The following is a 25,172-nucleotide window of genomic DNA, read 5'->3' as shown; positions in this document are numbered from 1 at the left end:
TCTGGCAACCTGCACTTGCGTGGAGTCGTTAGAGGAGCAGCCAAGTGTAAAAGTGTTTTAAACTTGGAGTGCAATACCTAGTTCAACCACTGGGTGTCAAACATACTGCTAATTTTACTAATTCCATTCAAGAAGTGAAACTTCTGTGGCACTGCTCAGGTGGCCTTCAGCTCTTCTGCATTGTTGGGTCTGGCCTATTACATCTTTCTCTTTACAATACCCTACAGATTTTTTTCTGGCCAATTAAGAATAGTGATATATACCATGGTTCTTCAATCAGGTACTGGTAGCTTTGGCACTGTGTGCAGGTACCAAGTTCTGTTGGAAAATGAAATCTGCATCTCCTTAATGCCCTTCACAAGGTGTTGTTCAGCAGCAGGAGTATAGAGCTGGTATAGAGCTGCATTGACCTTGGACCTCAGAAAACACAGTGGAGCAACACCAGCACATGATATGCACACCAAACCATCCCTGACTGTGAAACTACTGTACATCAATTGACGTGGATTTTGTGCGTCTTCTCTTTTTCTTCAGACTCTGGGACCCTGATTTCCAGAGGAAATGCAAAATTGACTTTCACCAGAGAACTTTGGAGCTCTTGGCAGCAGTTCAGCCTTTAGCCCAGGCAAGATGCTTCTCATGCTCTTGCATTTGCCTGTGCATAGTGTCTTCAAGCACTGACTCCAGCTGCAGTCCATTCTTGGTGAATCTCTCCCACATTTTTGAAAGGGTTTTGTTTCACATTTCTCTTCAGGGTACTGTTTTCCATTTTGCTTGTACACTTTTCTCTACCACATTTTCCTTCCGTTCGCCTCTCTATCAGTGTGCTTGGACACAGAACTCTTTGAACAGCCAGCCTCTTTTGCAATTACCTTTGGTCTTAGGGTCTTGCCCTCCTTGTGCAAGGTGTCAATGGTTGTCTTTTGGTCAACTGTCCAATCAGCCATCTTCCCTATGATTGTGTAGCCTACTGTATAGACTGAGAGACCATTTAAAGGCCTTTGCAGGTGTTTTGAGTTAATTAGCTGATTACAGTGTGGCACCAGGTGTGTTCAGAACTGAACCGTTTCACAATATTCTATTTTGTGAGATACTGAATTTGGGCTTTTCATAGCTGTGATCAAAATGAAAAGAAATAAACACTTGAAATATATCAGTATGTGTGAAATGAATGTATACATTATGCAAGTTTCACTTCTTGAATAGAATTATTCATTTTGCTTCGGCTTAGTCCTTTATTTATCAGGGGTCCCAACAGCGTAATGAACCGCCAACTATTCCACTATATGTTTTACGCAGCGGATGCCCTTCACAGCCTTAACCCAGTATTGGGAAACACCCATACACTCACATTCACACGAACACTCATACACTATGACCAATTTAGTTCATTTAAGAGTCAAGGAATCGACTCTTTTGGAGTCGACTCCCCAGAAGAGTTATTTATTCGCCTGTGCTAGTGCACAATGTAGAGGTGTTTTGTGAAGTTTTTGTTACTAAATTTAGAAAACGTTTCGTTTTATGACAGTGGGCTTTTTGGTAGATTATTGAACACATTTACAAGGTCGACTATGGTTGCAGTGGTTTCCTGAGCTCATGTTTGAGCTTCAGTTTTACAGTAGCCCTGTAGAAATTAGTGTTGATGAGGTTGATGAGAATAGAAATTATTCAACCTTTTGTTGAGTTGCCAAATTTAAAAGTAGCCAACGTTGTCAGATTTTTTTTCTTTCCCTAGGCTGGCTTAATCAATGCCTTTTATTAAATGCTGTAACATTAGAGGTTTCATTCAGAGACAGTTTTTACAGACCATCACTTGTCACATGACAAATGCTCTGTCCACTTTCAGTCAAGCAACTGCCACTGGGATGAATGGAGAAGCTAGTGTAGCTATAAACAGGTGCCTTGCCTTATACAGAACAACACTGTTTAAAGTGGATTTGATTAATAAACTCTTTGAAACAGTTTTGAAATCATTGCATACATTATTATAAACTCTGTTTAAGTGTTTAGTCTACATTGCTACTAGCAGCAGTTTAATTATTTTTATGACATACATTTTTGCCGTAGTCAAGTCATATTCTGAAATAATACTATGAAAAGTAACTTTAATAAGTTGTAAGTAAATTTTAAACAAAATGGAATCGGCTTTTTTTGTACGTTGTGGTCCCAAGGGTGGAATCACGTGACCCGTCAGTACTAATTGACAGCTGCTCCTCACTCTGCTGTCAGTGCACGCGCTCTCCGTCTCCGGTCGAGAGAGTCTGGAAACCAGCAGGAACAGAGGAAACAGAGATACTCGAGTCCAATTACACCAACAACTCGCCTTCAGGAGACTAATATTCACGAGTTACCCACTGAAAAAGAGAATAAACCGCGAAAATGATGAATCAGATCGAGCTTTCAGTGCCTTATGATAACGGATATGAAATAGACGAGTACATGATGCAGGAGGATGAATGGGACCGGGATTTACTGCTGGATCCAGCATGGGAAAAGCAACAAAGGAAGGTAAAGAGAGTTTGGCCTTCACTGAATAAAAACTTTACTTCTATTGTCTTTTAGTGGGCTATACTTAAAATATAAGTTAGATTTTTTAATTAAAATGATATTATAATTATTTTTTAAATTATAACCTAACTGCTCGCATTAGAGATACTGCTCGATAAGAACTACGTTGATATGTCTGACTTAAGTAAAATGAACACTTGTTGATCTTAAAAATAGCCTACTTCAGGCTACTTGTGCCATATTTGTAAGGATTTAATAGTAATCATTTAATAATTTTTTTGTCATTAATATATAATAAATAGTTTAATAATAGTAACAACTTAATATGTGTTTTTATGCATATATTTATTTAAAACGTCGAGTTCCACGTCGGCTTTTCGCTTTGTTCCGGCTGTCGGGAGCGCGCGCTGAGGATGGATGCAGCGGGTACCGAACTAACAATAGCAGCGCGCGGCTCTGTGTTTCTGTTGCTGATACGATTGGAATGCGGACTGTCAACAGATGCTTCCAGCACAGGATGACGTCCTTGGGATTAGAATGGATGCAGGGGCTAATTTTAACTCCACGACCAAAAGGCATTATAGTAGCTTAATCCGCTGTCCTTGGTGGAGAATTCTTCTGTGTATTTATATACAGTAAGCAGCACTTTTCTGTTGTGCGGGAATATGTTCTGAGTTGAAGTGGACAGTGACATTTAATTGACAAGTACTTAATTGGGCAGTGATGATAGTCAGATGATGATCAGTAAATGATGGATTTGTTTTTTGTTTTGTTTTATTAGTCAGCAGGGTTATACAAAAGGGGTATTCCTTATTTAAGCCTTTATTGTCTTCAAAATTGGTAACTCAAATGTATACCAGTTTTGTGTTTAGATATTAAAACAATTAAACACTTAATTTTTCAAAGTAATTTGGTACAAACATTTTGGGAACGAAGTATTAGTTTGAATACAACGGAAAAATATCTGTATAGACTGATCTTCTCATGGGAGACTATGGATAAAAAAGATAAAATGAATAAAAATGTTGATATTATTAAAATTTGTATTCATAAATGTAGTGGTGTTTAAAGAAGAATTTGTGATATATTTGAAGACATTTGGAGAGATGAAAAGCCAAAAGCAAGATATTTATATTCATCATTAGAGGATTATTTTAAGAACTTCAACTCCCCTGTTGTTTTTTATCATGTATTTTATTTTAAATATTTTATTTATTTATATATGTTGTTGTATTATTATTAATGAGGATGAAAAGATTGTGAATGTAAATAGTTTATCTCGGTCTTTAGTGTAATTTAAAAAGTGTTGATGCCTTTTTGTTATTGTTCTTGCATTGTTAAAAAAAGTCTTTACTTCCTTAAAGAGATTAAAATTCCCCCACCATTTACTCACACTCAAGTGGTTCTACACTTTAACAGTTTCATGCATCTAACCCCCCCCCCCCCCAAAAAAAAAACAACAAATTCTGAAGAAAAAAAAAACAGCCCTTTACTTTTATAGTACACTGTAAAACCCATCAGTTAACTTTATCAAGTGAAATGAGTGCAGTTAACTCAAAATTTACTGACAGTTAATTCTACTCATTTGAAAACAGTTTAGAACTCTTGAAAATAATGAGTTAATTAAATACCTCATTATTTTAACTTAGAAGTTCACAGGTCTCATACAAATTAGTTTAACTCAAATGGTTTGTAGCAATTGGTTTTCTTAAAAACAATTTGAGTGGCCTTAACTTACTAGGTTTTACAGTGTAGGATCTCAAAATAGGACTAAAGAAGTCAACGGCTGTTTATTCCATCATTCTTCAGTTTATCTTCCTTTGTGTTCCTAAATGACAGAATTAAAATTTTTGGTTGGTCTATTCCTTTAATACTCTTTTTTTTTCTATCTCGTCTTTCTAATTCTTGCTTACTTTGGCCTTAATTAATTAATCTGTTCTCAAGAGTAAAACCTGTTCCACTCGGGGACTCTGAGCAGAAAAAGCATCTTAAGATTTGAACTTAAGAAAGGGAAGGAAACAATGCAACTGCCCCACTTGTTGGTTTAACAGCATGTTTACTTACTTGTCCAGAACAGGGGTTCCCAAACTTTTCAGCCTGCTTACCCCCAAAATAATGTCAGTGTTGCGCGACCCCTATTTTTCTTGAAGGTTGTTTTAAATATACAAACGTTTCACACACAACTATAGGCATAAAATGAGCGTGTTGACATACAAAAATGCAAAAGTCTAATAACCATGTACATTTTTATAATCATTTATTAATTTAATATTAACCCTAAACATCTTATTTTTAATGTATAAAAGTGCCATAAAGGTTGTCAGAAAGTTTAACTCGGCTCCATAAAATCAATCTGCTGCGGCTGACGCTATTGCTGTGTGGTTAATCTAAACACTCTAGGGGCCCATTTCAGAAAGGAGGTTAAGTGAAAACTCAGAGTATTTTAATCTCTCCGTAAATCAACTCAGAGTTCAATTTTAAACTCTGATAATTTTTTATCTGTAGGTATATTGTTATTGTTTCTATCTTGTGTGGCTTATGAATAAAATATGGTAATTTTAATAGGTTAATCAAATTTGTTTGAGTTTTAGAAATCACTAAGCGACTCCTCGTCATTGTCCTGTGACCCCCTGAGGGGTCCTGACCCACACTTTGGGAACCACTTGTCTAGAACTAGTTGTGTGATGATAAAATTCCTATAGGCCTTTAACTATGCCTCATGCACTCTGTTTATACTTAGCAATTTTTTATCTTACCAAGCAAGCACAGCACCTTTTTCTCATTCTTCTAGAAACCATAACCCCAGAAAGGTATGTCATTGTCGACACACCGTTACAGAATGAATGTAATTCTTTCCTCGATGAAATGAACCAGCAGTGCGATAAATAACGTGTTATACACCACATTCTTTCTCATATCTTTCTCGTCTCAGTGTAAGTCTACTTCATCGGGTCCCTTATCATAAGCAGACTCTGCAGAGAGAGCTAATTTTACATGCTTACCTCGCAGGAATGTACTCTGGAGTCCACAGTAAAGCTTTCATCTGCCCAGCAATGACTGCGGCAGGACTGAACCTGCTTTGAAGGATTAAAAAGACGCTCCATTGAGTCCAAAAAGCAGCCAAAGGGTAGCGGTGGATTTGAGAGTGCAACTTAATACAGATGTGGGCAGACGTACAGCCATGCCTTGTTCTGTGAAACTATTTTCAACATTACTAGTCACTTTGGTGACACTAGTCATTACATTTAGCATTTTTGTTTTCCCATTATGCTAATGCTGCGTCTATTATTTAAAATTAACTTTATGTAAATTAATTGATAAGAAACTGGAAATAAATTTTTTTTTTATACATTAGATTAGGTCCAGATTATTATTTTTTTTACTAAAAAGTTCACTGTCTAATATATTTACCATGAAGGTTAGCCCAAAATATTAATTAAGTTTTGCACAATTTGCCAACAAGATGGATTGAATTGTGTGTGTGTGTGTGTGTGTGTGTGTGTGTGTGTGTGTGTGTGTGTGTGTGTGTGTGTGTGTGGAGAACCATCCCCCCCCCATGATTGTGAAGCGCTATGATTGGTCACACAATAAACACAATAAATGCGCTATATAAATACACATTACATTACATTACATTACATATATATGTGTGTGTGTGTATATATATATATATATATATATATATATATATATATATATATATATATATATATATATATATATATATATATATATATATATATATATATATATATATATATAATGTGTGTGTGTGTGTGTGTGTGTGTGTGTGTGTATTTATTCATACATGAATATATCAGAATTATGGTAATGATTCATGTCTTGTGTATTTATTTTCTTCTAAATGTGAGATAGTACAGGGCCCAAAACAGGCTATAAAATACTGTGCTCCATATTGAGTTTTATGAATCAGTTGTAAAATTGTTGCAAGAACTTGAGTGGATACATGTTATTCATTCTGGAATGCAGATGCTGATGTGTGGGAAGATGGTCTTGACTTTAGCACCCAAATCCTTAAAGTGGTTATATATATATATATATATATATATATAGATGATATACAGCAGCCCACATTTTTCAGCTTTGTAGCTTATTTCACATGTAAGTGGTGCTGGCTATTTCTGAAGGATGAACTCAGCAGTACAACTCAAGTGCAAGCGTGTGTCAGGGATTTTTGTAATGCCAGTTCCATTATATAGTTCGTTGACTGGTCTGATTACACTTCCTGTTTGTCTCTCAAAGATCATTGTTTAAATATAGAACAGACGTTTTGGCATCATCTATTATTTCCACATATCAGTCATAACCACATATCAGTTTCCTTCACATTTTATTCATTATTAAGAATAAATTCAGAATTAAAGAACAATCTAATTATTTTTATTGGCACAGTTGCCAGTAGTTTCCTGGTATCACAACAAACCTGTTTAGACTTAACAGTCTTGAGGTCAAATCTGGCCTACTGCCACACATTTGGCAGTGACTTTTAGACTGTGATTTTGTGCAAGGATTCTTTATGCTAACAAGGCATGAACTGAGTGCATGAAGCGTATGCAACACGATTGTTTGGCAAAAAGAATTTTGGTACGCAAGGTAAGTTTGTGTGTGGTGAAGAGGATTAATTGTGTTTGTTTTCTAGACGTTCACTGCCTGGTGTAACTCTCACCTGAGAAAAGCTGGGACGCAGATCGAGAACATAGAGGAGGACTTTAGAAATGGCCTCAAACTAATGCTGCTGCTTGAAGTCATCTCAGGTAAACACAATGAACTTTCTCAACTGTTTTTCCACTATATAACAATTCATATTTTCATGCCAAGCTGTATTTTGGCAGGTGAGAGGTTACCCAAGCCTGACAGAGGGAAGATGCGTTTTCACAAGATAGCTAATGTCAATAAAGCCCTGGATTTCATCACCAGTAAAGGTGTGAAACTGGTCTCCATTGGAGCTGAAGGTATTCTTTTTTGCATTTAAAGCATAAATCTGGGTTTTGTTAAACAGAGAAATTAGCAGGTAAAGTTAACGAATTCTACTTTTCTTATTTTATTGAGCCATATGTTTGCTCTCATTTTTGCAGAAATTGTGGATGGTAATGTGAAAATGACTCTTGGAATGATCTGGACAATCATCCTTCGCTTTGCCATTCAGGATATCTCTGTTGAAGGTAAAAAAAGCTGATCACATTCATGCTAAGAGGCACAACATCTGCACAGCAAAATATTTTATATTTTATTTTTATGTTTAGATTTCGTTATATCAAATCTCAAGGATTTATGGACCGCTTTGTGTACAAAAATTGTTCTGCTACAATGAAATAAATAAATGCCTCTAAAATTAATGAGAAGATTTGACAGGGTGAGGTCGTTAACTGTCTACTTTGTTTAGTTTAGAAATTAAAAGGTATAAAAATAGGTTTAGCTAGAACCTAATTTTTCAGTCAATGAGTATTATTCTGTACGATTCACCAATCACCTTTTAGAAACTTCGGCCAAAGAAGGACTTCTGCTGTGGTGTCAGAGAAAGACTGCCCCGTACCGAAATGTCAATGTTCAAAACTTCCATGTCAGGTGAGGCTCTGTTTGGGGATGAAACGTTTTGTGCTTTAAAAAAATTATCGGCTATTTTATAGGCATATATTTTCAGTTTTATATTGCTTTCAACATGACCCTGATTGTCTCTCTCTGATAAAGCTGGAAGGATGGATTGGCGCTGTGCGCTCTCATCCACAGGCACAGGCCTGACCTCATTGACTACGCCAAGCTCAACAAGGTCACAAGTGTGTCCTCAAATTAACTTTCTGAGACCTTTAGTCTAACAGTCCTACCAAAGTATTAAAGCAACACCTCTGCCACAATTTCCTGATGTTCCTTGTCACTGATAGCACTGCACCAGTGTGTGTTTAACATGTGTCAAAATATTCCATCATCAGACTCATCACGCCAACACACTCCCCCCATCAGGAATCTGAGGACCTTCTCTAAACATTAATGCTTGACTTTTTGCTTAGTAGAACTTCATTTTATTTTTTGCATGCACATCATCTTTTTTGTGTGACTTCAATAGCTGGAAGAGTGGACTGGCCTTCTGTGCCCTTATTCATAGACACAGACCACAACTGATTGATTATAAGAACTTGAAGGTAGCTTATGTGTTTATAATGTTATATATAAGGTGATGTTTTTCAGTAGAAAATTTATTCAATAGATACAGTCTTCAGTCCTGCCAAACAGCAATCTTCATCTTGAGTATAATTCCAATCAACGAGATCCAAAGTATCTAAAGAAAGCTATCTATTAGTATTCCTATAACAAGAATAGTTCAATTTTTAAAAAATGTTATATAGTTTATATGCCTCTTTTGAACGACACTGTTAGAATATTAAATAAAATATTGGTTCTACACACGCTCTGAAACTGACGTTTTTGAAGCTCCTAAATGTGCAAACATCCACCTTTTAAGTAATCCGTATGAATCCATTGGATTATTGGATGTCTTTTAAAAGTTATTATACCTAATTAAACTTTACTTCAAGTGACTGCTTCTTATTGTTTCTATTAGCACTAAGAGTATTAATATTAGGCGAGGCAGTGGCGCAGTAGGTAGTGCTGTCACCTCACAGCAAGAAGGTCGCTGGTTCGAACCTTGGCTCAGTTGGCGTTTCTATGTGGAGTTTGCATGTTCTCCCTGCCTTCGCGTGGGTTTCCTCCGGGTGCTCCGGTTTCCCCCACAGTCAAAAGACATGCGGTACAGGTGAATTGGGTAGGCTAAATTGTCCGTAGTGTATGAGTTTGTATGAATGTGTGTGTTGGGTTGCGGCTGGAAGGGCATCCGCTGCGTAAAAACTTGCTGGATAAGTTGGCGGTTCATTCCGCTGTGGCGACCCCGGATTAATAAAGGGACTAAGCCGACAAGAAAATGAATGAATAAATATGAATATTAATCTGTGGTTATTTCAAAGAAAGAAAGACACTTAGGAAGACTGTTTGAATGCATGGTGCAGGCTGTCTTTCATGCTTAATAGAATATTAAGTTAGCATTATGGGATCGTGATCTTTCTTCCAACAACTTTTAACCTTGAAAAGTGCCTTTAATTAACATTTTTTATAATTTAAAGTAACATATTGTCTGGGTTGGTGTTGTGCTAATAAAGTGTCAATAAAATTCATTTTGTTGAATTGTCATATCAAAAGTCAACAGAGCAGATTACAATTCAATTCACAACCATAAATAAATGGAAAAAACTCGTGAATCACAAAATACGGAAATTATTAATTGACATTTTTTTGTTACCATGTAGAGGCTGGATTGAAGACTTGTGTATGTTTTGTTGTTGGTAGGTGTAAATGTGTCTTGTTAGTTGATATTTTTAGCTGTAATTTGCACGTAGCTTTTGTTAGCTTGGTTTACTGATCTACAGTCATAAGGCAATCAAAAAAAAGCTGGTCCACAACACTTTTCTCAAAGGATCGTTTGGTTTTAAGATAATCCCCATCTGGAACTGATCTTTGGAAAAGTGATCCACATACCATGATTTCTAAAAAATCTAATTATAAATAACTGTGGCTGAGAACCATACAAAGGATATTTTTAACCAGTTCCAAAAGGGTGCTAGGTTTATATTGAGAGCAAATATTTTGTCAGCCATATTCCAAGTATGTGTGAATGAGTGGATGAGAACTATGCTTTTAATTAGTTTGCTGGATCTCACCATTGAAGATTAAGGATTTATTTAGCTTGTCCGGGTCAGTCAGTTCACTGGTTAGTGATTAAAAGACCCCTGAAACAGACATGCCTATCCCTTTCAGCTGTCACTGATGGCTCCAGGTGAGCTTGAATGGGGTAATCCAGCATTTAGCATGGCCCTGTGGTGCCAGTTTAGACAAAAGCATCAGGAGGGTTTCGGACCCTTTGGATCCCCTGCAGCTGCTGATGTCCTGCAATGGGGCTTTTTATTGACATGCAGAACAAAATCTTAATCCCCAGACTATGGTGACATACACATTCACAAATAAATGCTACCATAAACATGCACGCACATTGTGAATACAGAATAAAGGAAATTGATGCACTATACTCTTAATACATAATAATTAATACATGTTTTAGAAAGAAGTCTCACTTGCACACCAGAGCATCCCATAAATAATGCAATACAACTATAAAATTGTAAAACATTATTAGTTGACAATGAATTTTCATATAATTTTATTATACTATATTATATAATTTATGGCTGGACTTTTGCGCAATGGGTAGCACGTTCGCCTCACAACAAGAAGGTCGCTGGTTTGATCCTCGGCTGGGTTAGTTGGCGTTTCTGTGTGGAGTTTGCATGTCTCCCATGTTCATTTGGGCTTCCTCTGGGTGCTCTGGTTTCTCCACAAGTCCATAAAACAAGTGGTACAAGTTAATTGGGTATAGGCTAAATTGACAATAGTGCATGTGTGTGAATGCGTGTGTGTGGATGTTTGCCAGTGATGGGTTGCAGCTGGAAGGGCATCCTCTGCGTAAAACATATGTTGGATAAGTTTACATTTCATTCTGCTGTGGCGACACCTGATTAATAAAGGGACTAAGCTGTAAAGAAAATGAATGATTGAATGAATATAATTTATTTCTGTAATGGCAAAACTGTAAACACATACAGTAGATAAAAAATGCAACAGAATAGGATTTAATTTAAGTATAGTAAGTTACATTTTACTAACACTTTTGAACAATGAATCAGTATGAAGGTTTGTTGAATCAAAGTATAATTTCAAACAAAAAATAAATCTATATAAAATCTCACAATCCCCAAACATTTCAAAACTTTTGTATATTAAAGGCAACTCTTTTTCAGATAACTAATATAAAAAACTTATTTTTATTCTCCCTAATAATTTTAAATGTGAAAGTTTTCTTATCCAGCTGCTCCTGAATACTGACACTTCCTCATGCATGAAAAAAGACGATAATTTTTGTACAATGTTTATGTGATGACGTTTGGTGACACTGTGCCCGTTCCTCTCCTTTCCTGTAGGATGATCCACTGGGTAATTTAAATCTGGCATTTGACATTGCTGAAAAACATCTGGACATCCCCAAAATGCTGGATGCAGAGGGTAAACCATAAGCATAAAATATGAGTTTTAAAATACAGCCTTTTTTAGACTCTGTTATTGTAAAACACTAAACCATTATGCCATGTATTCCGATTAAGGTCTACTGAATATGTCATAGTTGATTGTGACAAACAAACCTCTCACATATTTTGTCAAGAAACCTTTATAAGATGAAATTCTAGACCAAGACTTGTTGTTCTTCCAAAGTAGCAAAAATACAATACTGTAAAAGGATTTCAAGCAAGCAAAAATATGCCAGTTTTAACTGTGAAATAGTACAAAATATTGCTTTTGCTTCTCAGTCCTAGTTAGCAGCCAAAGGCCAGATGAGAGGACAGTCATGACATATATTTCCAGTTATTATCACACCTTTGCTGAGGCTCAGAAGGTACAGCTCATCCCTGAGCTTGTTAGAAATTTTAGAAATATAGTTTCACCCAAATGTACAGTGTCTTCAGTTCATTCTTCAGTCAAACTAGCAGAGGAACATTGTGTCTTGTCTTTGATTATAGTATTTGTACTGTCTTCCTTTACACCTTATTGCCACCTTCACTTGATGTACAGTTGAATTCAAAATTATTAGCCCCCTTTTGATTTTATTTTCTCTTTTAAATATTTCCCAAATGATGATTAACAGAGCAAGGAAATTTTCACAGTATATCTGATAATATTTTTTCTTCAAGAGAAAGTATTTTTTGTTTTATTTCGGCTACAATGAAGGCAGTTATTATTTAAAAAAAAACATTTTTGGGACAAAATTATTAGCCCCTTTAAGCTATTTTTTCCCCGATAATCTACAGAACAAACCATTGTTATGCAATAACTTGCCTAATTACCCTAACCTGCCTAGTTCACCTTATTAACCCAGTTAAGCCTTTAAATGTCACTTTAAGCTGTATAGAAGTGTCTTGAAAATTTCTAGTAAAATATTATTTACGGTCATCATGGCAAAGATAAAATAAATCAGTTATTATAAATGAATTATTAAAACTATTATGCTTACAAATGTGCTGAAACAATCTTCCCTCTGTTAAACCGAAATTGGGGAAAAAAATAAACAGGGGCCCCTAATAATTCAGGGGGGCTAATAATTCTGACTTCAGCTGTAGTTGTCTTTCATTTCTCTCCTTCCCATCAGACATCCTGAGCACCCCTAAACCTGATGAGAGGGCTATTATGACATACGTGTCCTGCTTTTACCATGCATTTGCTGGAGCTGAGCAGGTATTGAGTTTTGCATGAGTTAGACTGAGTGATTCTTTTGTCAAGTTTATATTTGGGTTTCACATATGTCATATATGCAACATTTCAAATATGTGCTTTCAAATACAGTATATGGCCATTATATAGTGATTTTTGCAATGTTTAGAAACATGTTTTGCATATAAAATGTATGTGAAATCCAAATATGAACTAGTGTGGCATAAATGTAATTTGCATATATTGCCATGTATCATGTTTACATGTGGGCGCCCATCTCTTCTTCTGTTCTTACTGTATTTTTCCTGCTCAGGCTGAAACTGCTGCGAACAGGATCTGTAAGGTGCTTGGAGTGAATCAGGAAAATGAGAAGTTGATGGAGGATTATGAAAGGCTGGCTAGTGAGGTGAGAAGACACATTGTAGTCTAATACATATCAGACGCACATGGATATTTGTTCCACTTCTCCGAAATGTCTCTCTACTTTCCTGTAGCTGTTGGAGTGGATCAGACGTACCATTCCTTGGCTGGAGAATCGTGCAGCTGAGAAGACCATGGTTGAGATGCAGAGGAAGCTGGAAGATTTTCGAGATTACCGCAGGATGCACAAACCACCCAAAGTGCAGGAGAAATGTCAGCTGGAAATCAGCTTCAACACGCTGCAGACCAAACTCCGCATCAGCAACCGGCCTGCGTTTATGCCCTCTGAGGGCAAAATGGTGTCGGTGAGAGTTTATCCCACACAATAAAGTGATGCATGTTTAAGTGGCTACCTAATTGGGCACCCAGTGATTTCATTTATTCATTCCATTCATTCATTGTATGTATTAGTTAGTTTGATCAATAATAACAATAATATACATTGATTTATCTTCATTTACTTATTGAATGTGTATTTTTTTATATATTTTAAATTTGTTTACACTTTAATTAAATGTAGTTTATGTATCTAGATTTAATGCAATATATAAAATGCACTGAAAATATATTTTATTTATATATAAAAAGTATGTATTCCTTGATTTTGCTTTATTTCATGTTTATCGTTTTACTTTATGTATAAAACTAATTATTATTATTGCTAATCATTAATTATACATCATTATTACATGAGTAAAATTGCAAGCCTAATACTTAATGGCATTAAAATAGCACACTTACGAAACAATCAGCTTAATTATTTTTCACAATTTCCCAGACATTGGTGTGTGTTTGTCTGAGCAGGACATAGCGAGTGCGTGGCAAGGGCTGGAACAAGCAGAGAAGGGCTATGAGGAATGGCTGCTGACTGAGATCAGGAGGCTGGAAAGAGTGGAGCATCTAGCTGAGAAATTCAGACAGAAAGCTACTAACCATGAGTCCTGGGCTACAGGTCAGTTCTGGACAAAAGTGTCTTCAGTAACATCTTTCTATTCTCCAATTGTGTAAGATGTACTGTATGCCTCTTTGGATGGGTAATTGTCAACTAAGCGGTGCTTGATTATGTTTTGAAATAGGTAAGGAAGAGATGTTGACCCGGAAGGACTACGAGTCAGCGTCTCTAATGGAAGTGCGAGCTTTGCTGCGGAAACACGAAGCGTTTGAGAGTGACCTTTCTGCACACCAGGACAGAGTTGAGCAGATCGCTGCTATTGCTCAGGAGCTCAAGTATGACATTTACACATTTCAAAAATACGTTCCCTTTTTTCCAAACTTCAGCTACTGTTCAAACGTCTGTGATTAGCATGAAATTAATACATTCAGCAAAAATGTGTAAAACATTTTATAGGTAAAGTCCCATTTCGTCGAAACGATGTACTTTTCAGCTTTTTTTCCTTGTGTTTGCAATATTTACTATATTATTGAATTTACTGTATTTTTGATGCAATAAATACAGGTATGTTAGGTATATGGGACTTACAAAAAAATCTTGCTTCAAACTCTTGAATGGTAGGCGTACTTGGTCTTTGTAAGTAACTTGTCACGTTCACTTTCTCATCACCTTAGGCTCTGTACAGCTTTTTATCTCTCACTCTGCTTATCCATAACTTGACACACACACACACACACACACACACACACACACACACACACACACACACACACACACACACACACACACACACATTCACATGCACACACCAGACTTACAGCATACTTTGACGTTTGAATGACTGGATTCCTATTTTAGTATTCATTATCTCCCTGCAGGCCTGGTTAATGTGTGTGTGTGTGTGTGTGTGTGTATGCATGTTTGTTGTAAGTGACTGACAGCATTTGACCTTTTCGTTGTCTCAGTAAGTACAGTGTGATATTACTGATAACCTATAAAGCGTACTTAAGATGATTAGCATGCTAAAGTCTATTTGGAAACAAAAGGCAAACAGAAAGAACAACTTTTTAAAGTTTAATTTGACAAATGTAACAGTAGTTTTTTTAGGTATAGTTCAAGCATAATCCTGTTAAATTACTCGCTCTCAGGCCATCCAAGATTAAAGTGACTTATTTCTTCCATCGAAAATAACGAAGAGCTTTTTTTAAAGCTGAAATTGATCATTTGTGGCAATAAAATCCCAGTCAAGGGTTAATGCATTAGTTATACTAAAAAGCTTCTTTAATGTTCTACTGAAGAAATAAAGTTGCAGACATGTCAATAGCTAGTGTTTTTGTGAACTATCATAGAGTCACACAAAGTAAAAATACCAGAAAACTAAATTCATAATATTTATTAAAAATCCTTTTTATTTAAAAATAATGCCACCATTACAGCAAATCAAAATCCATCATGCTTTAATAAGTGTAAGCATCTAAATGCACAACTAACAAAGCTACAGTGCGTACTTAATAATAAACAGATCCTATGGATGATAATATCTTAATTTTAAAATGTATAACTAAGTAAAATGTATTACTTTATTTCTAAACAGCGCTTTAGATGCACAGTTTTAAAATAATTTAAAATTTAAACTGATTTTCATCACAGAACCTTGACTAACATCAAGTAGGGAAAGAAAATGTGTGGAATATTGCATGAACACAATGTTTATGACTACTACATCTATTAACCGCTAGAGGGAGACAGGCTCAACAGCAAATGCGAGAATGTGGCCTGACGTTTCTTTCTCTGTTTTGATTTCCTGAAGTTTCTTTCTCTGTTTTGATTTCCTGAAGTGAGCTGGACTATCATGATGTTGCATCCGTGAATCAAAGGTGTCAAAGTATTTGTGACCTCTGGGACCATCTGGGCACGCTCACCCAGAAACGCAGAGAGGCTTTGGAGGTAAGCTCTCTGCTTTCTACTTTTTTATATTACAAAAAATATACTAGCACACAAAAATGGAGAACAATTAAAAATTTGAATATGTGCAGAGGACAGAGAAACTTTTGGAGACGGTGGATCAGTTGTTTCTGGAATATGCAAAGAGATCTGCACCCTTTAATAACTGGATGGAAGGAGCTATGGAAGACTTGCAGGACATGTTCATTGTGCACACAATTGAGGAAGTCCAGGTACACACAGCTACTTAAACAAACACATGTGGACTTCAATAAAACAGCATGAATTTTTCAAGTGGCCATCAACTTCCCTTTTTGTTTATTTTATACTGATCACTGTAGTTCACTTTAATGTTTGTCTTATTACATAAAGTGGCTCATTCCAAGGCCTGTCTTCTTGGCAGATTGGCGTCAATATAAGCCCTTTTAGACTTTTTAACATTTTAGATTGTGTCAAAGCAGCTTAACATGTATAATGTTCTAGTAAATTAAAACAGCTTCAGTTCAGTCATCATAGTTGATTTTCAGTTTAGTTGAGTTTAATGTAATGTAAATGTTACTGCTGATATATAAGGGCAACTCCACCAATAAGATGGTTTTTAATACTGACACTTACAGGATTTTTATTATTTTTATAGCACACTGGTATGGTATGCATGGTGATTTTGATTTCATAATAACTTTGTAGTGTTTTGTAGTCATATGAACATACATTTGGGCTTCAGTATTCAAAAGTTTGGGGTTAGTAAAGGGTATAAGTTGTAAATGCAACTTATACCTATATTTATTTCAAATAAAAAACTACAGTAATTATATAAAATAATATACATTGTATGTTTTGTTTGTAGACTCTGATAGCTGCTCATGAGCAGTTTAAGGCCACCCTTCCTGAGGCAGATGCAGAGAGACAGGCGATCCTTGGCATTCAGCAGGAAGTCCTGAAGATCTTCCAGAGTTATGGCATCCGTGGAGATCTTACAAATCCCTACAGCACTATTACTGCAGAAGAAATTGCCATCAAATGGGACAAGGTCAAACACACACCACACACAAATGATTGCTGTTCTATTTTTGCAGAGATTGTTTAGAATATTTTAAAATAATTCTGTTGAAATATTTAGGTGAAGAAGCTGGTGCCCCAGCGTGACAGTGCACTGCAGGAGGAGTTAGCGAGACAGCATGCTAACGAAAGACTCAGACGCCAGTTTGCTGCCCAAGCCAACCTCATCGGACCCTGGATACAGACTAGGATGGAGGTGTGTGTTGCTTCACTATCACCTGAAAAAATTCTGTCCTGGGATGCGTTTCCCAAAACTATCGTTAGCCAACTAAGGTCGCAAGTTCCGTCATTACAAACATAGTTTGTTGATTAGCCGTTTCCCAAATCCATCGCTCCAACGAACATTTGCAAACTATGTCGCAGACTTGAGCACTTCAAACTACACCTCTGGAGCTGCAGTTAGAAACATAATTTCTGGCTGTGTTCTATTCCCACATATCCCCCTATGCCCTATTCATTTAGAACATTCTAACATTCAAAGTTGGAATTATTAAAAATAAAAAAGCATTAAAGTCATCTCTCTTAGGTGTAATTTGCTTTAAAAGTATTTTTACAGTTCGGTTTTAGCGATCTTCATGTGTACAATTGTGCTCCCTTCGCAGTGCACTTTGAAAACATTGATATCATTTTGAACAAAGCCTCATTGCGAAAGCTATGTGACCTATTATTTATAAGCGGAATCTTATGTTACGTCTCCAAAGTTTGTGAAACCAAAAAAAAAACAGCATACATTAATTCTTTTAATCTATAGTAGATTATTTATTAAGTATCTGTACTGTATATGACATTGGCCGGTTGGTTAACTTTCTACTGTGGTTTGCATGTGTCAAATTGTAAAAGTAGACTTTTCAAAAAAATAAATCCTACTTAATAATAATAATAATAATAATAATCATAAAAATAATCGTCATCATTAATATTATTGTCAAAGTAGGATTTTTTTAATTTCCTAATGAATAATACATTTCATTTTTAATAAATAGCCTCGTTATTTATTTATTGATATTGATATGATATTAGAATAGTGTTAGCTTTTTAAAGTAATTTTGTTTTAGAATAAAATATGTAATGTTCAACTTCTCAGTAATATTAGTAAAGCAAACACAACACACAACAAATGTGCCATTTACATATATTTTAGTTAATATGGAAAACGAGTGCATGTTTTTACCAAAACTAATAATAGATTTTATTTTAAATGCATGTTTGTGTAAAACAATATAATTTCGGCAAAGAAATGATGGGTTCTTCTCTAAAGAAGTTGAACTCCTCCCCGTTTAGAGCATCATTATGGGTGTTTTATGCTATAAATGACGTGGTTCGAGTGATGGATCTGCAACAGAGAAACTAGGGGTCTTGGGAAACACTTGTCACTACATCATTCTTTTCCCAAACGATGCATCGTACTATGATAGTTCAGTAGTGAGTTACGTCATTGTTTGGGAAACGCACCCCTGGTTGTTTAAACTACTCATATAAAATGAGCAGAATCAAAACAATTCGTCAGTTTTTGTTTTGTAATAACAATTGTTTTACATTTAAGTTAACTTAATCAATATGTTTTGGGACAACATGAAAGAATTGTGTGGAACCCAGCATTTTTTGCAGTGTGTGTCATGCAAATGACATATAAGTTCATCTATCTCTCTGAAAGGAAATTGGTCATTGTTCTATGGCGATGGGCGGAACTCTGGAGGATCAGATGACCCAACTGAAGCAGTATGAGCATGTGATCGTCAGCTACAAATCCAACATAGACCGACTTGAGGGAGATCACCAACTCATTCAGGAGTCACTTATCTTTGACAACAAACACACTAACTACACTATGGAGGTAGATATATTAAACATTCATCTTTAATTATAAACTATTTTTCCTAACGTACTGTACTACTGTACATTGAAGATTGGGGTCAATACATGATGCTTTGAATCCAAACAAACAGTTGTAAAGCTTAGAGAATGTATCAAATATACTGAAAAACATTGCTGACACCAATTGTTTTTGACTAGTAATGTACAGTTTCCCAGTAGTGGGTTGCAGCTGGAAGGGAAATCACTGCGTAAAACATATGCCAGGATAGATGCCGGTTCATTCTGGTGTGGCTACCCCTGATAAATAAAGGACTAAGCCGAAGGAAAATGAATGAATAAAATGATAGTGTACATAGAAAGCAAATCTAACATTTGGTTTGATGCTTATTTCTTTCTTCTGCAGCATGTTCGCGTTGGCTGGGAGCTCCTATTGACCACGATTGCTCGCACAATTAATGAAATCGAGACTCAAATTTTGACCCGTGATGCAAAAGGGATCAGCCAGGAGCAGATGCATGAGTTCCGGTCCTCTTTCAACCATTTTGATCGGGTGCTGTATTCAGATTCTGCATACTATTCTACAGCCCATGTCTTGTTGTATGAAATGTAAACTAACTGTTATTAAATCACATGAACTAAACTAAACTAACCACTTTTCTATTTTGACCGAGCATCATATGAGCATCTGTTAAATCTCTATAGGACACATTCATTTGATATCTGATTTTGTTGTGCCTTCACTTCTTCAGAGGCTTCACAAGGCTAGACTGGTAAATAATTTTTGATCATTTAAAAAAAGAACAGTTTCTGGAATTAATTCAGTTTGAAATAAAAAATAGTTTGTAACATGTCATATTAAATCTAATTTAAAGACACAAGTAGATATTTGTGACTAAAATACACTTAAGTTTGTTATAAAGCTAACAAACAGGCAATATTTTACAATAATCAGTTTTATTATTATCAGTACCACGTGTGGTTTGTCTTATATTTGGGAAAATGGTACCCTTGTATCTGTAATATTAACTGTCTTAGGATGTTTTGAATTACATTCTATTAGTCTTCATAATGCGATTTGGACTGAAGATTTTTTCAGTGACATGTTTGATAATGTCAGCTTATACATTGTTATAAAATGACAATAAATTTCATAGATGATAAATATTGCACAATCGTACAATCACTATTTTAAATGACTGTTCTGTGCATGTTTTTGTGTGTTGTGGATACCTGCTCTCAGGAGGACAGGGGTAAAGTCAGGCCTGATGAGTTTAAAGCATGTCTGATCAGTCTTGGGCATTTGGGAAATGACAAACAGGTACTAACCACCAGCATGTCCACTAAACTGTGACCCCCAAATATAGGTTTTGTTTCATGTAGAAGGATAAATATGCAGTCCCTGTGTGGCAGAAAATAGTTCTGATGTCCTTCTCTTGTGTTTTTTCTGTCTGTGGTTGTGTGTTCATGTGTATGTTTCTGTGTTAGGTGCTGTCTCCTTCTCTACTATTATTCCTACTCTTGTCTTCTACCCTTTAATATTTGCCATGCAGAAGAAGAACGGGGGCATGGATTCTGATGACTTTAGGGCCTGTCTGATCTCGATGGGTTATGATCTGGTAGGGCTTTATTTAGGGTTTACTGATTACAAACTAAAAATAATTGTAATCACTCATTTTGATCTTGTTTTTAGTAAAATATTTGAAGAGTTTAGATGCAAAAACCTCTTAGTGCGGTCTGAAAATGATCTAAAATTAGCGTTTCTCTCAGACTCCTGTGTATAGGTTCAGTAATTTCACTGTAATGGCAAAGATTCTGTTTATTTCATGGCCTTTAAACTGAAATAACTGAACATAAACTCAGGAGAAAAATGCTCATTTTAGAAGAGAATTCTAGACGGCACAACGGAGGCTTTTGCATCTGAACTCTGCATGTCATCTTTATAATTGAATCTTCTTTGGCTTAATTTGAACTTTTCTGCCATTGACCTTTTTAAAGATAAAATCCAATACAATTTTGTAAGATTCATGCTTAAATCAAAACAGAAGCTATTTTGCCAATGTAAGATAAACTTTATTTAAAAAACAGTAATCTCATTATTTTGCACAGTTATGTTTGTCAGAAACATTGCGTTCCAAGACAAAAAGGGGTTATCAAATAATGAAAGTGTTATTGTTTTTATTATAGTTTCTTTTTTCTCAAACAGCTAAATAATGACCATCATTACCACGATTTTTACCACGATTTTCCAAGGACACCTATTAAAATGTCAATCATTATGTAGCAGCTGTATATATACTAACATCTTTAGTTTTTGACCAATTTCATTTAAAAAGCTCTCTGCAATTCTCACATGGTCGCCCACTGAAGCTAAGCAGGGCTGCGTCTGGTCAGTACCTGGATAGGAGAATACATTGGAAATCAAGGTTGCTGCCGGAAGTGGTGTTAGTGAGGCCAGCAGGGGTTTGCTCAACCAACAGCCTGTGTGGGTCCTAATGCCCCATTTTAGTGACGGGGACTCTATACTGCTCAGTGAGTGCAGTCTTTTGGATAAGACGTTAAACCGAGGTCTCGAGTCTCTGAGGTCATTAAAAATCCCAGGATGTCCTTCGAAAAAGAGTAGAGGTTTAACCCTGGCATCCTGGCCAAATTTGCCCACTGGCCTCTGCCCATTATGGCCTCCTAACCCTCCCCATATCATAATTGGCTTCATCAGTGTGTCTCCTCTCCACCAATCAGCTGGTGTGTGGTCTGGTGCAAAATGGCTACCATCGCGTCATTCAAGGAAGATGCTGCACACTGGTGGTGGATAAGGAGATTCCCCCCAATGTGTAAAGCGCTTTGAGTGCCCAGAAAAGCCCTACTGTATATAAATGTAAGGAATAATAATAATAATTATTATTATTATTAAAAATCTTTTTTTTTTTTTTTTTTTTTTGATAAAACAGATCTAAAAAAGCCATTGTATTGTGATCAAGGACTACACAAATATACATAAAACACAAATACACTTCATTGAACTAGTGCACATAGATATCACCCCTATACTATGTAACTGTATGCTAACTATGTTTGTATATAATAAGTTTAACTCTTAAAAGCTTTTAGTTACTAGTTAGTTAGTTATTGGCAACTAATAAATTTTGGTAACTAATAATACCTTTAACTATTCAGAATTTGATGGTAATGCCATAATGGGCACCTTTTGTAAAGCTGCTTTGGAACAATATTTATTGTGAAACCGCTATATAAATAAACTTGAATTGAATAGACGGATCATGATGGATGTGGAATAATGTTTTAAATAGATTTCTATTTACATTTTCAGAAATAAAAGTATTTCGTTTCTCTGAATGTACTGTACTCTTGTGTGTGTTTGCTTTAGGGAGAGGTGGAGTTTGCTCGGATCATGATGCTGGTGGATCCAAATGCTTCAGGCAATGTGTCGTTCCAGTCCTTCATTGATTTCATGACTAGAGAGACAGCAGACACAGACACAGCTGAACAGGTCATTGCCTCCTTCAAGATCCTCGCTGCAGACAAGGTGTGTGCTACACTGTTTACCTAACCCCTCAGAGTTTCTCTACAGAATAGGCTTTAGCACATGAAAAACTCCTATAAAACCTTTTTTTGTGTCTGTGTGTTTTGTACAGCCGTATATTCTGTCAGATGAGTTGAGGCGAGAGCTTCCTCCAGACCAGGCCGAGTACTGTATCAGTCGAATGCCTCCTTACTGTGGCCCCGGGGCCCTGCCTGGAGCCTTGGACTACACCGCCTTCTCCACCGCCCTATATGGAGAAAGTGACCTTTAACCCTGTCAACACGTCTGACCTTTATAATCCCATCCCACTTGTTAACCAAGTAACCTTTTAACCTTTTAACACCAAGATATGAAAACATAATAAAGAGAACAAAGCCTAACTTTTAATCTGTTGATGTATTTTGATGAACAGCTGATTTGAAATGTTTAACGTCTCTTTATCAGAAGAATGCAATACATATTTTGTGACAGGGAAAAAGTATTTATCCTCATCAACGCATAAAATGGTTTGAATTTTAGAATCACAATAGAACTTGTCACTCTTGAAGTGGTTAAACCTGGGTCTTGCTTAAATCTGGTATTCCCACTACTCGTAATTTACCCAGGGTATTAATAAATTCGCTTTTCTCAATGTAGAACCTAAACCCAGGCTTAAGGTTGGATATTTGTTGCGTCAGTGATTGGATGAACACTTTACATGGCTTGTTGACATAAATTCCTAGATAGTGCATTTTAAATCTATCAAATACAGTTCATATTTTTCCAACTGCTTTAAAGTTTTCCTGAATAGACTTGTTGGACTGTAATGTGTTGGTAAAAAAGTTAAATGTTTGACATTTTCCTCTTTAATACTGTTTAAACAGTTCAGAGAAAAATGATTACTCTACTTGTGAAATGTGTATTCTTTTTCAAATATTTGTCAAAAATTAAGCAGCAAGGAAATTTTCGTATTATTAACTATAATATTTCTTTATTTTAGAGAAAGTTTAATTTCTTTTAGTTTGGCTGAAATAAAGCTGTTTAAAAATTAAAGGCAATAATATTAGCCTCCTTAAGAAATATACAGTTGAAGTCAAAATTATTAGCCCACAGCATGTCTGATCATTTTTTTCTTCTGGTGAAAGACTTATTTGTTTTATTTCGGCTAGAATAGAAGCAGTTTTGAATTTTATAAAAAAAAAACATTTTAGAGACAAAATGATTAGTCCCTTTAAGCTATATATTTTTTCGATAGTCTACAGAACAAACCATTGTTATACAATGACTTGCAAAATTACCCTAATCAGCCTAGTTAGCCTAATTAACCTAGTTAAGCCTTTAAATGTTACTTTAAGATGAATACTATTATCTTGAAAAATATCTAGTAAAATATTATTTACTGTCATCATGTCAAAGATAAATTAAATCAGTTATTAGAAATGTGTTATTAAAACTATTATGTTTAGAAATGTGCTGATTTTTTTTTCTCTCCGTTAAACAGAAATTGGGAAAAAAATAAATATGGGGGCCAATAATTCTGACTTTAAATGTACATTTTTTTCAATTTGCTACAGAACAAACCACTGTTGTCCTATGACTTGGTTAATTATCCCAACTTGCGTAATTAACCTAGTTAAGCCTTTAAATATCTTTTTAAGCTGAAATAGCCTCTTGCAAGATAACTAGTAAAATATGATCCACTGTCATCCTGGCGAAGACAAATTAGTTATTAAAACCATTATGTATAAAATGAGTTGGATATTTTTTAAACAGCAGTTGGGAAATATATGAAAAATAGTTAAGTTTTTGCAGGAGAGCTAATAAAGCATGAGAATATGAGGCACATGATTCTGTTACTTTACTGAAGTTAAATACAGATAATTATTTTGTATTTTATGCATTTATTGATCTTTTCCAGTTCCATTTTTCCAAGCACAAAATCTGTTTTGTGTGTTAGTGTTAAACCTACAGTATGTAAGATTTTGCACATTTGAAACATCACCAAATTGAGAAAGCTTTCTCGTTATTCCTTTCATATTATTCCTTTGTTTGTAAGGCTACTTACTACTTCCACAGCATGATTATCGCCTGAAATCCTTATATACCGATAGTGCCTGATTTACATTCAGTATAGAGTAATGGCTTGTACAAAAACAGAAAAGGTAATCTTTCATTCTCATTTGTTAGTTACAGGTTCTATATATTTCAATTGCATGCACATCAGTTTGATGACCGTAAGAGGACAACAGGGCTTGTTAAATATGAATAGCAACACCAGAAATGATGATAAAATACTGAACTTAGAGTTGCAGAAAGTAAGTAAACTGTTTAGAATGGAATGATTCTGCATAACACAGTGGCTTTCTTGTTTCTGCTGAGACAGCATAGAAACATTCACAATGAAGAGAGGAAAATTCTGTGAATCCTTAGACTTTTCACCCAGTCTACTTTTCAACAGTAATTTGGGATTGATTGTCTTCATTTCATAAATGTTTTGGGTGTTATTCAGGCTGGTTTTCATGACTACAGCAGTTCAGCTGGCCTCTCTTGTTCGTTGTTCATTGACGGAAGGAAAATTTGCTAACACCTCAAATCAGTTATAACAAAAAAAGTTTTTGTTCTTGAAAGATTTGTGAATGTTTGGTGTTGAATTATATGAACAGGAAAATAAAATGTGTTTTACAGTGACATAAA

The 25,172-nt window shown here is 35.6% G+C and overlaps 1 protein-coding gene across 1 annotated transcript; it reads left to right on the top strand.

The window, feature by feature from the left end:
• The first annotated feature begins 2,227 nt into the window (after positions 1-2,227).
• On the top strand, positions 2,228-25,172 carry actn2b (actinin, alpha 2b). Its single transcript, NM_001037573.2, is given in 21 exon segments — positions 2,228-2,508; positions 7,169-7,283; positions 7,362-7,481; positions 7,605-7,691; positions 8,007-8,094; positions 8,218-8,296; positions 11,550-11,631; positions 12,770-12,855; positions 13,145-13,237; positions 13,326-13,556; positions 14,056-14,203; positions 14,328-14,478; positions 15,982-16,090; positions 16,180-16,320; positions 16,935-17,117; positions 17,208-17,342; positions 18,801-18,980; positions 19,365-19,511; positions 20,512-20,577; positions 22,344-22,502; positions 22,612-25,172. Coding segments are annotated over 21 exon segments (2,688 nt in total). The 5' UTR covers positions 2,228-2,379; the 3' UTR covers positions 22,771-25,172.

Source organism: Danio rerio, chromosome 17 (genome assembly GCF_049306965.1).
Source record: "Danio rerio strain Tuebingen ecotype United States chromosome 17, GRCz12tu, whole genome shotgun sequence".
NCBI classification, from domain to species: domain Eukaryota; kingdom Metazoa; phylum Chordata; class Actinopteri; order Cypriniformes; family Danionidae; genus Danio; species Danio rerio.
The sequence above is the reverse complement of the archived record's forward strand: the minus strand, read 5'-3'. Positions and strand labels throughout refer to the sequence as shown.